At 40.0% G+C, this 15,067-nt stretch overlaps 2 protein-coding genes and 1 pseudogene across 2 annotated transcripts; 1 reads left to right on the top strand and 2 right to left on the bottom strand.

Annotated features, from left to right (window-relative positions):
• Positions 1-207: 207 nt before the first annotated feature.
• LOC139471071 (trichohyalin-like) lies at positions 208-1,527 on the bottom strand. The gene has a single exon (XM_071253374.1). It carries the CDS (start codon positions 1,525-1,527, stop codon positions 208-210), a length of 1,320 nt encoding a protein of 439 aa, XP_071109475.1.
• A 7,530-nt stretch (positions 1,528-9,057) lies between these two features.
• LOC139470976 (uncharacterized) lies at positions 9,058-10,006 on the top strand (annotated as a pseudogene).
• A 777-nt stretch (positions 10,007-10,783) lies between these two features.
• LOC139471070 (KRAB-A domain-containing protein 2-like) lies at positions 10,784-13,807 on the bottom strand. Its single transcript, XM_071253373.1, has 2 exons — positions 13,115-13,807; positions 10,784-10,801 (listed from the first exon to the last, which is right to left on the bottom strand). The coding sequence occupies exons 1-2, from the start codon at positions 13,805-13,807 to the stop codon at positions 10,784-10,786; spliced, it is 711 nt and encodes a 236-aa protein (XP_071109474.1).
• Positions 13,808-15,067: the final 1,260 nt, after the last annotated feature.

Raw genomic sequence — 15,067 nt, 5'->3', positions numbered from 1 at the left:
CTGCTGTAACTCTCCTTCTGTATCTCTCCTGCTGTATCTCTTCTGCTGTATCTCTCCTGCTGTATCTCTCCTGCTGTATCTCTCCTGCTGTATCTCCCCTGCTGTAACTCTCCTGCTGTAACTCTCCTGCTGTAACTCTCCTGCTGTATCCCTCCTGCTGTAACTCTCCTGCTGTATCTCTCCTGCTGTAACTCTCCTGCTGTATCTCTACTGCTGTAACTCTCCTGCTGTAACTCTCCTGCTGTATCTCTCCTGCTGTAACTCTCCTGCTGTATCTCTCCTGCTGTAACTCTCCTGCTGTATCTCTCCTGCTGTATTTCTCCTCCTGTAACGCCCCTGGTTTAATTCTCCTGCTGTAACTCTCCTGCTGTATCTCTCCTGCTGTAACTCTCCTGCTGTAACTCTCCTGCTGTATCTCTCCTGCTGTATCTCTCCTGCTGTATCTCTTCTGCTGTAACTCTCCTGCTGTAACTCTCCTGCTGTAACTCTCCTGCTGTAACTCTCCTGCTGTATCTCTCCTGCTGTATCACTCCTGCTGTAACTCTCCTGCTGTATCTCTCCTGCTGTAACTCTCCTGCTGTATCTCTCCTGCTGTATCTCTCCTGCTGTATCTCTCCTGCTGTAACTCTCCTGTTGTATCTCTCCTGCTGTAACTCTCCTGCTGTATCTCTCCTGTTGTATCTCTCCTGCTGTAACTCTCCTGCTGTATCTCTTCTGCTGTATCTCTCCTGCTGTACATCTCATGCTGTACCTCTCCTGCTGTAACTCTCCTGCTGTAACTCTCCTGCTGTAACTCTCCTGCTGTATCTCTCCTGCTGTATCTCTCCTGCTGTATCTCTTCTGCTGTATCTCTCCTGCTGTATCTCTCCTGCTGTATCTCTTCTGCTGTAACTCTCCTGCTGTAACTCTCCTGCTGTAACTCTCCTGCTGTATCTCTCCTGCTGTATCACTCCTGCTGTAACTCTCCTGCTGTATCTCTCCTGCTGTAACTCTCCTGCTGTATCTCTCCTGCTGTATCTCTCCTGCTGTATCTCTCCTGCTGTAACTCTCCTGCTGTATCCCTCCTGCTGTATCCCTCCTGCTGTATCTCTCCTTCTGTATCTCTCCTTCTGTATCTCTTCTGCTGTATCCCTCCTGCTGTATCTCTCCTTCTGTATCTCTCCTTCTGTATCTCTTCTGCTGTATCCCTCCTGCTGTATCTCTCCTTCTGTATCTCTCCTTCTGTATCTCTTCTGCTGTATCTCTCCTGCTGTAACTCTCCTGCTGTATCTCTCCTGCTGTATCTCTCCTTCTGTATCTCTCCTTCTGTATCTCTCCTGCTGTATCTCTCCTGCTGTATCTCTCCTGCTGTATCTCTCCTGCTGTAACTCTCCTGCTGTATCTCTCCTGCTGTATCTCTCCTGCTGTATCTCTCCTGCTGTATCCCTCCTGCTGTAACTCTCCTGCTGTATCCCTCCTCGTGTATGGACAAGGTGTATGGTGGTGAATGACGCAAGTGAATATATCCGTGATCTCAAGTCGTGCCATATTACTGCATGTTACCAAGAAAAGAACATAGAGATTATGATAATACGAGCATGTTTGTCATACTGATTTTACGAAACGAGAGTCAGAATTCTTGTATTTACCGAACGAGATTTCATCATATAGGACTACAAAGTTTAGACAAATATTAACTCGACACATCCGATTTGACTTATCTTGGGCCAGATAATGATACACTGTAAAACACTTATTATGTTTTTTACGGTAAAAGGTTGGCAGCCATGCTTCAGTTCTTGAAATACTGGCCAAAGTAGACTTAATCGATTGTACATGGTCACTGCAATCTTTTCATATTGTCATCGTCGTAATCAAATGCTGACGCATTCATTGATCATGGAGATAAAAACAAATAGAAAACACAACAAAATAACGAACATTCAGTCACAAACACAGTTTATTCAACACGAACTGAATTTGTTTTGCTCACCCAGCTTGTTCCTCACGTGATATTCATAACCTGCTATAACAACCCCACTCCAACGTACGCCGCTTCAACAAGTCAAACTCATATAGAGGCGGTGGGGTAGCCTTGTGGTTAAAGTGTTCGCTCGTCACACCGAAGACCCGGGCTCGATTCCCCACATGGGTACAATGTGTGAGGCCCATTTCTGGTGTCCCCCGCCGTGGAATATTGTTAAAAGCGGCGTAAAACCATACTTACTCACTAATGTTCTTTGGGAAGGGCTTACAACACGCAGCCCATGCCCATGCAGCATCAGAATGAAATAAAATTTGCAGAAAGTTCACTGTACAATAGAAGGCTATTTGAGCACTAATGTTAACAACGGTAGCTAGACAATAGAAGTAAGTTTTGTTGACAATTTGTTAATGAAATATGTATTTTATCCTATGTTGTTTGTTTGTTGTTTAACGCCGTACCCAGCAGTACAGTATTCCAGCTATATAGCGGCGGTCTGTACGTAATCGGCGTAAAACCATACTTACTCACTCACTCACTCACTCAACCACTCACTCACTCAAATGCATATTTGTTTTCCTGAACTCAGTTACATTTCAGCTTTTCTGCGATATGTTTTAGTACAATGCTTCCACTCAAATCATCCAGAGATTGAAACACAATACAATTGCCTGAGTTGAAGGTACAGGAAGTAGGTGTTTGGCTTCTTATCGCAAGTTGCAAGAACAGGCTCCTGTTCTGTGGTTATGCCGTCATTCCCTGACACATGAAACCAGGAACTGTTTTCCCCATGTGTCGCATGATGAAATCGGATGCTAAAAGGTTCACGTGTTCATGTTAATGTTTCCTTGTTAAGTGTGATGGAAATGATGATTTTGAAAATTGTGAATTACGATGTGGAAATAGACATTCAGTCTCAAATATTTTAGCAGACCATCTAATGGACATGCAGTTGTCTCCCCTTTCAGTATAGGTTGTCGCAAATATTTCAGCAGACCATCTAATGATTGAAACGGATGATCAAAGTCGTGCTTACACATTAAAGTAAATCTAGACCTATGAAAGGCAGGCACATTTGTGTTTCTTACTGAATGACAAACACTATGAGCTAAATGCTGCGAAGGTGCCCAATTGCCGGATGCAGTTCTCTTGACAGCAAGGGAATTGTAAATTTGACACATTTTTGTAAAGTTCATCCTGCTTAACCTTTCGTTTCAGACTGACGGCGTCAGACAATCAGTGTCTGCACGTGTACATGAGGCAAAATTGGCGACCAACACTGGCAACAGGTTACCGTCTCGTCACAAAGACATTATCACTGTTTATGAGTTGTGTAAGTGCAATTATTGGCACTAGAATGTTACATGCACTACACTGTCTACACGACTGGAATACTAGCTTATGACTCAGATTTCCGATTATTAAAATGGGTTTACCACATTTCTGGCAACCAGGGTTGACTATCTTTAACCAGTGCCAATCAAGGATAACTTAAGGGTAACAAATAAAACGCCTAACACGCAAACTTAGATTTAATAATGGCTGCCAGGAGACTGATAAACACAACAACCACGAGCTACAACACACAATGAGAAGTTAAAAGAGAGAGAGAGAGAGAGAGAGAGAGAGAGAGAGAGAGAGAGAGAGAGAGAGAGAGAGACTAGTCCGGACAGATGCCGATATATAGTGCTAGTACAATTAGATACCATGCCGCAGACTCCGAGCCGACCAGTCCTTGTTTTAGCCCCTTAATGCCGAACGCCAGACAGGGTAACAACAAGTACCATCTTTGAACGTCTTTTGGTATGACGCGGCCGGGGGCGCTCTACCACTAGACCACGGAGGCGGTCGAGAAGATAACCCGTGTCTCATTGCTTGACAAAGCTGTCGTTGTATCTTGTCTATTCAAGAACGTTCATAACACGTATAACATCAGGTTGCATTATCATTTCTGAAGTTTTTATATCAACAATTGAAAGTTCCCTTTGCCTGACGTATTTCAGAATACACACATACTGTCAATACCCAGTTGATATTACTCATTAAAATGCTTTTGTGCATGATTGAATCAATAAATGAAAACAATTTTATTTACCGATGATGTCACACGGAGGCTGCTAAGGTTCAGTATGTTTTGGCAACGTAGGTCAACCGACGTATGACGTAAATGGGTTAACATGAGCTGACATTGGTCAGTCAGGGTTAACTTGGGTTATACCTTGATCAACATGCGGTCACCTGGGTTGTCCAGGGATTTCAAAATCGAACGCAAGCACTGATTTTCACTGAGCGTGCACTTCCACTTAATCTTTGAAGGGTCATGACAAATTGACAAGAAGATGGGAGGGTCGAAAAACCAATCCATATTCACGGCCGAACTAAAGGGCATGGCCTCAGCCCTACACAATCAGCAATCTAAATCGATAGAATAGTTACTAAACTACAAACAGGCCACGCCAAACTAAATAACCACCTTAAAATAGCTAAATTACACGCAACAGGAACCTGCCCCCACTGCAAGCAACAAGAAACACCAGAACACGTTCTCATACACTGCACACACTACCTTACACACCTAACAACACTACAAACCAACCTAAATCTTAATAGTGCACTTACTCTAGAATCAACCCTGAATCAACAAAATAAATTAGAAAAATTCAAAGCCTTATGCATATACTTAATTAAAACAGGACTACTGTAATTAGTCGCATTTAAACCCCAATTAAACTAATAAAACCAAAATCACATAAACTAACAAACCACCAACCACACACAGCTCCATTAGTTCGCACTCTACCCGCTCTTGGCATTTTTTCCAAATCTCCAAATCTCCAAATGACTATATAAGCAGCCCTTAAACCCCCTCCTGGGTTGCCCCACCACTTCCTTTCCCCCCTTTCGGAAACACAGTAAATGGCCTGGCCGGGTCGTGTGCGACATACGCTTGCAGTCGGAAAGCGCACGTAAAATCTCCAATATAAGTAAGTAAGTAACGGCGTTAAGATCACTGGAGCCAAGCCTGAGACGGGAGTGTATAACCTGACAGAATCTTGATCCATAATTTGTATCAAAGTATATACCTTTCCTGTCATTGCCCTTAATAAAACTTTTAAAACTTCCTAAGCTACTGGCATTGGTGTATTCAATAGGTAGTGGGTTCCAAATATTATGATTATGATAAATGATTTGGCATAATTATTTGATTTACACTTTATGGTTTGCAGCTGTGAGCAGTTTCTCAAATTATAATCACTTGCATCCGACACTCTATTTGGAACTAAGGATGAAAGATAGTCCGGTACTAGACTGTTAACCATTTTATAAAAAAATATTTAATTTTTGAAAATGCCATCTTTCTTCTAATGACGTAAGATTTGTTTCTTTATAACGTTTACCGTGACTTGTGCCACGAACAGCCCCACAAATAGTTCTGAGTGCATCTAGATTTAGTTTTTCAAGTAGTAACGCCTGTTCTTTTGTGCAGTTGTCCCATATGTGGCAACAATAATCAAATATCGGTAATATGAAAGATTTATACATAGTTTCCAGTGTTTTTCTATGTAAACGATACTTGAAACACCTGAGACAGTTAATCATTGGACTAACTTTCTTGACTACGCTATCAGTGTGATCGTTCCACATACAATCTTCTTGGAGAGTAAGTCCGAGATGTTAATGATCAGTCGACGTATCCATAGTGGATCATTAGGTCTAACTGTTACACATTTGTCAGGAATATGATTATTTCATACGTCAGTAATTGTCCGGGTAAAACATTCTGCCATAACGTCAACATTTCTGGATGATAACAAATGATCCCACTTTGTCTCAGTTAAGCTATCAATAATTTCTTCATTATCAGCCATGTTGTAATTATAGATTTTTCTTTTAAAATTTGCATTGCTAGGTATGTTTGCCCTAATTTTGACGAATATAGGACAATGATCACTGGATATAGGATCGGATACAGCCGAACTCCACACACTGTCTGCATTAGTTACGAACAGTAAATCAATCAGAGTTCTGGAGGTAGGTGTAATCCCGGTTGGCTCAGTTATAATTTGGGTCAACCCATATGTTGCTTGTCAGTGATCTATATTGCTCTTACTTTCTCTAAGAATAACTAGATTAAAGTCCCCAGCTATAATAGTTGGTATATTCAAATCTATTGCATTGCATATTGACTGATCTATCAACTCCCAGTAAGCCTCGCTTTTATCTGCCCTATAGGTGTGAGGTGAGGTGAAATTGGGTTTAACGTCGCGTCCAAGATTATTGCACTTATATAGCGACGTGCATGCACGTGTGCGTGTGTGGCTGCTTGTACTTGTCCGGAAAGATGCCGATTTATAGTGCTAGCTCACTGAGATACCATGCCGCAGTTTAAACATGAATACCCCACTCAGACACAGTATTCTGACTCCGAGCCGACCAGTCCTTGTTTTAGCCCCTTCATGTCGAACGCCAGACAGGGTAACAACAAGTACCATCTTTTAACGTCTTTTTGGTATGACGCGGCCGGGAATCGAACCCCGGACATTCCGTTCTCCGGGCGGACGCTCTACCACTAGACCACGGAGGCGACATCTGCCCTATTGAGTGTCCCTACTACGTATTTACTGGTCTTGCATCTTACCTGTACCCATAATGCTTCGAGTCCATTTACGAACAGATGATCCATGTTTTTAACATATACATTGTGTTTTTACATATACAGCTACACCCCCGCCTCGACTTGGTCGATCTTTTCTAATTGGCAAATGAAAACCTGGAATTGAAATATCAACAGTAGGTATGTACTGATTTAACTTTGAAATTTTACTGCATCCGCCATCTTTGTTGATTTGACTTATATACTTTTGCCACAGACTTAATGCATTTGTTAGTATGAATATTGTCCAAATGGCACGAAATAGCTAAACATGCAATGTTTGAAAAGGTTCTGGGGGCTCAGCCTAATATCGTTTGCAAAGTCAACAACCTACGACTGTAAATATATTGTACAACCGATGCAAGAAAATGTTACAAATGCAACTTATTAACAGGTGGAATATGAATACTAATACCTGTACTTTTTAGAACACGGATTTGACACATTAACGTATTCACATTTAATTGATATTTTATATTTTCATTACTTATGTAAATACGAATATTTTTTGTGTTTCTTCATTTACAATTCCACAAGGCACAAAACTTGCTTAAATTTAAAAGAAATAATCAATCAGTGAGATACTCTGGTTATTGCGCAAAGAAGAATCCAGTACCAATGTAAGTGAGCAGCATGCATGACAAAGCAATCATATGACACATCGCAAGTCATAGTTGTTAACAATCAGGCAGTCACATAATGACGGTATCAGTGGACATATCGTAGTATTTGAAGTTAATAAATGATAACTTTATACTTATACTCATACAAAATGAACTCTGATATTTGCACAGTGGTTGAGTTCATGCTTTCAATGGCAGCTTCAAGATATTAGATGAGATATATTGTGTATGATTAAAATAGATCAGAGAATAACAGTATCGCTCATTTCGTATATGGGATACTAAATGATCCCCCGTGTCGCACCATTTCCAGAAACAAGTGAACAGTTTGGTATCAACTGTTTGGTTTCGCTAGGTTCATAAAACATGGTACTACACATAGGCTCAGCGGCGACAAATGCCTTAGGTCACAGGGTTAGTCGACAGACAGTGGCCAGGAAACTCAGGGCTCATGGAATCAGGGCTTTTAGACCATACAGCGGACAGCTATTGACAGCGCAACATCGTCGTCTGCGATTGAGATGGGCCCGGACTGTACGACGTTGGCAACGACGTGAGTGGCAGAGGGTTGTCTTCACTGACGAAAGTCGATTCTGTATGTTTAGGGCTGATGGAAGACAACGTGTTTACCGCCGAAGGGGTGAACGAACGGCGGCGTGTTGCGTGCAGGAGGTCGTACCATATGGTGGAGGGAGTGTCATGGTGTGGGGAGGGATCTGTGGGCAGGAGAGGACACCGCTGGTCATCGTTGACGGAAACTTGACAGCTCAGCGTTACATGGATAACATTCTTCGTCCAGTTGTCCTACCATTTCTCCAACAGCAGCCACGTGGTGTCATTTATCAACATGACAACGCTAGAGCCCATACAGCCAGAATTCTCACTAACTTCCTCGCAGCCAACAACGTCAACGTCCTGCCGTGGTCTGCACGATCACCCGACATGTACCCCATAGAACACCTCTGGGACTTGATGGATCGTCGTGTTCGACAACGACCACACTCTCCAGCCAACCGGCAAGAACTGATCTTGGCCCTCCAAGAAGAATGGCGTCAAATCTCACGTGATCTCATCAGACGACTGACTTTTTCTGAGCGTCGACGAGTTTTTGCGTGTATGGAGGCATTTGGTGGTCACACACGATACTAATGACTTGTTATTGAACGTGAGCGATTGTTTATGGAATCTGCCTATTGTCCATGATTCTGAAAGCTCGAGTTTTGTACCACACCCAACTTTGGGGGGCTCTGACGTCATTCTCGGTCGCGGTATGATTGTCATTTTCAGTGTTGATTATGTTGATATATTGATCTTCTCAAAACACTTTACTTCATGCATGTATGTTTTGTTGTTTTTGAGCAAGAGTTATTTCAAACTCTGGTAAAGTTTCTTTTGGACGTCAGTTTATATGCTCATGAGCAAAGGAGGAAATTCAAATTCAAGTTTATTCCGATAACCCTTTGTTGTTGTTGTTTCTTTAAGTGTTATACAGCATATTGCGGCTGACCTGCCGATTACATCCCATTAGTTAGACGTCCCAATTGTTAGACATGTTTATTTGGGCAAAGAGGGAATATACCTACATGTGTAATGGATCGGTCCTAATTAGATTAAAATACTGGGTAGGGATAGAGGATTCACAGTTTAGGGAGTATATATGTTATAATTTCGTTTAATTAACCTAAGTAACCTTACTCTCAGCACAGGTTCAATAGGCATGAGATTTCCTATGTAAACTATGGAGTAGCTTGATTGTCTTACTGTATGATCAGTTGAAGGAGTTGAGTTTAGATTATCTACTCATCAAACAAATAAAAATGATCTTGGGGTACGTATCATTATCAGTATCGATATGGCTGGTTTAAGGAAAGTAGAGTACCTCACCTCTCGGCGTGGAAGTGAGCAGTTGATATTAGATGGATATATTTACAACAGAAACCCCGAGAGGCAAACCTGCACACATTGGAGATGTGTCGTCAAGACGTGCAATGGGAAATGTACTACTGTCGGTGACTTTCTTCGCAATCAGTCGGAACATAACCATCCGCCTGAAGATGAAACCAGAGTGAACTTTGTCAGCAATCTTCGTAAAAGAGCGCGAGAAGAAACCACACAGATGCAGGCATTGAACGAGGAGCAAGTCACTCAAGTAGATGAAGCCAACATGCCAGCGATGCCATCATTTCAGAGCGTGAAAAGTGCACTTTACAGGTAAATATCATCCCGTATTTTTGACTTGGTTAGAATTTACTCTCTTTTTTTTAGGTCCCACATAACTTGTTTCGCTCTTAAACATTTTAAGTTAATGAAATCATTATCAATATTTCATGTAACATATGTGTAACTGTTCCTTTGCTCTTGTTCAGGCGATACATTCCAGCGTTACCCAGGTCGCGGTCAGCAGTAGACATTGAAGACAAATGGTCAGAGACAACAGATAGACGTCTCTTTCTACTGTTCAGCGACGGCGACGATGACAAGATCCTGGCGTTCTCCACTGCAGAACAGATACAAGCCCTCCAGGACGCTGACACCCTTTACATGGATGGTACCTTCACAGCATGTCCAGGTTTATGGGATCAAGTATACATCGTTCATGCCAGAGTTGGTCCCAACACCTTCCCTCTAGTGTTCGCCCTTTTGTCAGATGGTCAAGCAACAACCTATGGCCGGCTTTTTCGACAACTGAAGACAGAAGTTCAAGAGCGACTCAACAGACCTCTGTCACCTAGCACACTTGCTTCGTCTGGGATAAATAAACTGTAAAAGTTATTAAATGAATAGTGCACATTACCAAAAACTGTCACAAAGTGTTGTTACAAACTGTATAAAATTTATCAAATGTAATGTGTCATTAAATGTTAAGTATAATATTAAAGCATCTATTTAAAGCTGCTTTGCTTTGTTTGTCAGATCTTATCTGGACTATTCCATTTTAAAGTCTGAGGTAAAAAGCATAAGGATTAGTGTGCACTCAACCGTTTAAAGTGTTGTTATAAGCTGTCTAACTATTGGGACGTCTAACTAATGGGAGGACACCGACCTGCCCCACTTTGGAACTCATGCGTGTCAGTGTTATAGCTTGATTAGTGTATCAAAACAACACTATTCAATAATGGCAGGCGCTACCGGTAGTGTTTGGCATGCTTACCATTTTTGAAGATTCACTCTTTCTAATAAGACATAAAACGGATTATATCACGCACTAAGTAAACAATGTCATTTTACCCATTTATACCGTGAGAAAGCTTACTAAAGATTGAATGATACATAAGGGGCCGTGTCTGCATTATATAGCCTGCCAGGGTGAATGAGATGCATAACAATTGACATATTATATTTCGGTAGAATAAAATCATCAAAGTCTTTTGAAATAACTTCAGAATAGACGAGATACCTTTTTAAATATGTTATAGTTATCCGACATTTTTATCAAGTCACGAGCGGTGTCGGATGCGATACAGTCTAATTTTCATTTAACTTTATAATGCACCTTGCTGCCTTTGAGAGAGTCTGTGTATGTAGAGCTGGTTTGGTCCTTGTCTATTTGGTATTCACTCGCTGGAACACAAATAGTGGATATTAGCCTTGAAGTGTGATTTTGAGCCTCCGGGTGCGTATATAACATGTAATTAATATATTTCCGATTATAGTACTTGGAGTTCATGCATATGTTCTAGCAATAAGAAATTTGATAGATATTCGGTTTGCTTATTTTCTTTGAAAAACTTCGTTGGCGCTCTAACACTTGGCGCTGTATAATTTAGCATGCGCATGGCTGGGTGCAAACCAAATTATGTTTATTTCTCATAAAACAAACCACCAGCGGCGGTACTCGAGCATATATCTAATGTCATAAATACAGCATAGTACATCAAGATGGCAGTTTCCATGTAAAGTATTTCTAAAGCTATGTACAATATATCTTGATAATAGTTTTTTACTGTATTTAATCTTAGATCGTTTGTGAAAAAAAGAGTGGAAATGGTGAAGTACATGAATTGGTTGAGTGACGTATTTTGCATTAAAAATGACTTGATTTACACCATTAAGATATAAAAGAATCTACACAGTGATACAAGTATAAATGGCGAGTTCTTATTTATTTAAGAACGAAGGCAGTAACTGGGGATTTAACTTGCGCTTTCCGACATTATGCGTATTTCGCACACAGTTAAGAATGAATTGTAATTCATCTATTCATACCAAGTACAAATGCATCAATCCGCCCACGTTGTATCTACTTAAATGTTCTTTAATGCCAAAGGACACCAACATCACAGGTCTAAGTACATAGTTTGTTGTATGTTGTTTCGTGAATACACATATTGCGAAACAAACCACAATGGCCCGTCCTTTGTGACAGGTGTAAATTAGAGAATGTAATGACACCACATTAGGTCCCGGCATGTTTTTGACATTTAATGAACCTAGTCAGTCCATGGACCTGTAACAACTTTATAAAATCAAAGTAACATGAATGTTACGTAATTCGTATTAAATCAAAAATTGACTTATAACATGAATATTTTTGCGCTTTTGAGGATAAAAGTGAAACTTTTTTGGGGGGATAAAAGTACAAAAAAAGCCTTGATTAAAGAATTTCAGAATCAACTGTATGATGCACGACTTCACACAAACTGAGAAAGTATACATATGTTTTTAGAGCTATACATGTAGTTACATGCAGGGCAAACAGATTAACATGAAATAATATTGTTGGTCATGTTTGTTAATTTCTACATTTCTTTGTTATTGGTATTTTGAGGATGTTGTAATTATACACGGGTTCTGATCTTTTTTGACGTAGAATACATGAACTGGATGAGTGACTTTCTGCCTTCAGCGTTAGAGGATTAATCATACATATACCCACAAGCCTTTGACAAAGAGAAAGAAAGGATCATAAATCCTATAGCTATCATATCTACCTGGTACTAAAAGTTCACTATCAATCTCCTCTGATAACAAACTGTTACATTTTATATCCCCGAGCACCAATACTCAGTGTGCTCATGGAGGAATTGTCAATATCAGAAAACCGAATGATATCCTGTCTACATGGTCACACACGGTGATTGTTAAGATCTACAGATCTACTCAGACAACATGGCAGTCTGTATTCATTTCCCATATCCTTAAAGTCCCTGACCAAACCAAACAACAAAAAAGTGGGATTGTGGGAGATGCCCTACTGTTAATGGGAAAATGATCATGCTTTTAACATATTTTTATTCAGTAAATCAATCGGGATGGGTAAAAACTGCTCAAGAAACAAAATTATATTTATCAAGTTATATTGATATGTGTTGGTTAATATATATATGTTACAGGAAACAAGTATAATCAGTGATTAAGTCTAATGACTGAAAATTTCAGTGATTATGTCTAATAACTGATTCACTCGGTGGTTATGTCTAATCACTGAAATGAACCAAGGGATTTTATACTTGTTTACTGAAAGCATATCCCTGCCTTGTTTTTATAATGTGTGCTAGTTTGGAAATTAGATTAGCTATCAAAGTAAATACAACCTCCTGTAACCAGATACCTTACACAGAAATCACAGAAATAAGCTTAAACAGTTCAATCCTTTATTTCATAAAATGGTATGACGTGAATGGTATGACAAATAGCAGTCAGATGGACACTCTGTTTGTTTGCACATGAAAGACTTGAATGACATCTAGAATTACATTGCATCTTGGCCTTAAAACATTTGGAGCGATTGGTCTGACATCGTTTAGTTCCAACACAATTACACCTTACAAAGCCTTGACCACCACAGACTGAGTCAAGTTGAACCGCTTGACGCAAAGAGAGTGTTCGATCGGTATTGAAATCGTCAGCATTATACAGTTTGGTGATACATACATCAAACTGGTTACGGGAATATTTCCCATTTAGCACACCACCCTTGTCTGCAATTGTGAACATGTCATTGTCACTACACTCAATAACTACACCAATTATGTTACGTGGATCACCTCTTCCTCTGTCGACATGGGGGATAGGAACAGTTACATTGTCTCCAACACTTACAGGCCCCAAAACACGTTTGCTGCGTTTCACCATGCGCTGGGCTTGTTCTTCTTGTGCTTCTCTGTCTCTTTTTCTGTTCTGCATGATGCTGTTAAGTTGTGCTGCTACTTGATCTTCCTGGGAGGCAGGCGGTGTTTGAGTAGATACTTCTGACGCGTCACTGGATGATGGGGTGGGCTCTTCTAATGACTTGTCGGCATTGGAAACAGGAGATTCAATGGCCGAAAGTAGATCATGTTCTGACTGCAGTCGCTGAAGAACTTCATGTGGGAGGGTTGAAGATGCAAGGCCAGTCCGAGCATCAGATCCGAAGAGTGCTGCAAATAGTGAGGTTTTGATACCATTGTGGAGACTTGAATTCTTCTGAAACTGGACGAACTTAAGTCCTACAGTCCAATCACTGGTGTCATTGTCTCCAAACCAAGCAACTAGAATGTCTTTAATGTCACAGTTCGCCCTCTCTACAGAACCTTGGCTTTGGGGACGTCGAGGCTTTCCGTGCACGATCACCAATGAGGGCCACATAAGTTTCAACTCAGTTACAACCTGTGCTGTAAATTCAGATGAAGCCTTCTCACAAGTTATTATAAAAAGGCAGGGATATGCTTTCAGTAAACAAGTATAAAATCCCTAGGTTCATTTCAGTGAATATGTCTAATTACTGAAGATTTCAGTAATTAGACATAACCACCGAGTGAATCAGTTATTAGACATAATCACTGAAATTTCCAGTTTTTAGACTTAATCACTGATTATACTTGTTTCCTGTAACATATACAATCATATTATAAAACATGATGTACATATATACATTATTACAGAACAAGAACGAGTGGCCGACAGTTGATGGAAAGGTATTCAATTATTAAGAAAAGCTATTTAACTATTTAATACCTAATACATATCTTAAAATATGAATTAATTCTTAAGTTATTACATTAGTGCAAATCCACCAGAACGGAGGATGTACACATGGACTAATATCAAAATAGCTAAATTTACAGATTTTGTTTCCCAATAAAGCACTGAATTAAAACTCTAACCTTTAGAATAGAAAGATGAATCTTTTCTTAAAATATTGTAGTGAGGGCATGTGAAAAAATGCAGTATATGAGAGAGCCAGAAGAGCATGCATGGTGCGTTATCTGAGATGTGTTTTTCAAAAACGTGGTGGAGTTTGGTGAAGCTCTTTCTAAAAAACAAAAATCCAAATCCTGTCTTTCCAGCTATTATATATAAAGACAAGGTTTATGATGATGATGTATGTAAAGCTAATATTTTAAATAACTACTTCTCTGAACAATCGACAGTCGAATTCCAGTCAAAAACATTGCCAGCTGTAAGTACTGAGTGTTCTAACACATTGGACCATATTGTCCTCACCCCAGGGGGAATTCAAAATGTTATACTTTCTGTTGATACCACCAAAGCATCTGGACCTGACGGTATAAATAACAAACTTATCAAAGTTTCTGCTAAAAGTATATCCCTCCCATTATCATTAATCTTTAACTTGTCACCTAAATATTCTGTTTTTTTTCCGTCAAAATGAAAATTGGCATCTGTTTTGCCAATTCACAAAAATGGAAATGTAAGTGAATGCAGTAATTATAGACCAATCGCACTGACAAGTTGTTTGGCAAAAGTATTTGAAAAATGTATCCATAAACATGTGTTTAACTTCTTCAAAGACAACAGTATTGTGAGCAATCTCCAGTCAGGATTCATACCAGGCGATTCCACGAGCTACCAATTATTAGATCTGTAAAATTATATTTCAAAGGC

Source organism: Haliotis cracherodii, unplaced genomic scaffold (assembly GCF_022045235.1).
Source record: "Haliotis cracherodii isolate W230 unplaced genomic scaffold, xgHalCrac1.p SCAF_21, whole genome shotgun sequence".
NCBI classification, from domain to species: domain Eukaryota; kingdom Metazoa; phylum Mollusca; class Gastropoda; order Lepetellida; family Haliotidae; genus Haliotis; species Haliotis cracherodii.
The sequence above is the reverse complement of the archived record's forward strand: the minus strand, read 5'-3'. Positions and strand labels throughout refer to the sequence as shown.

Coding starts and splice junctions, on each gene's coding strand:
- LOC139471071 (XM_071253374.1), bottom strand. CDS start 1,527: ATGGCACGACTTGAGATCACGGATATATTCACTTGCGTCATTCACCAC.
- LOC139471070 (XM_071253373.1), bottom strand. CDS start 13,807: ATGTGGCCCTCATTGGTGATCGTGCACGGAAAGCCTCGACGTCCCCAA.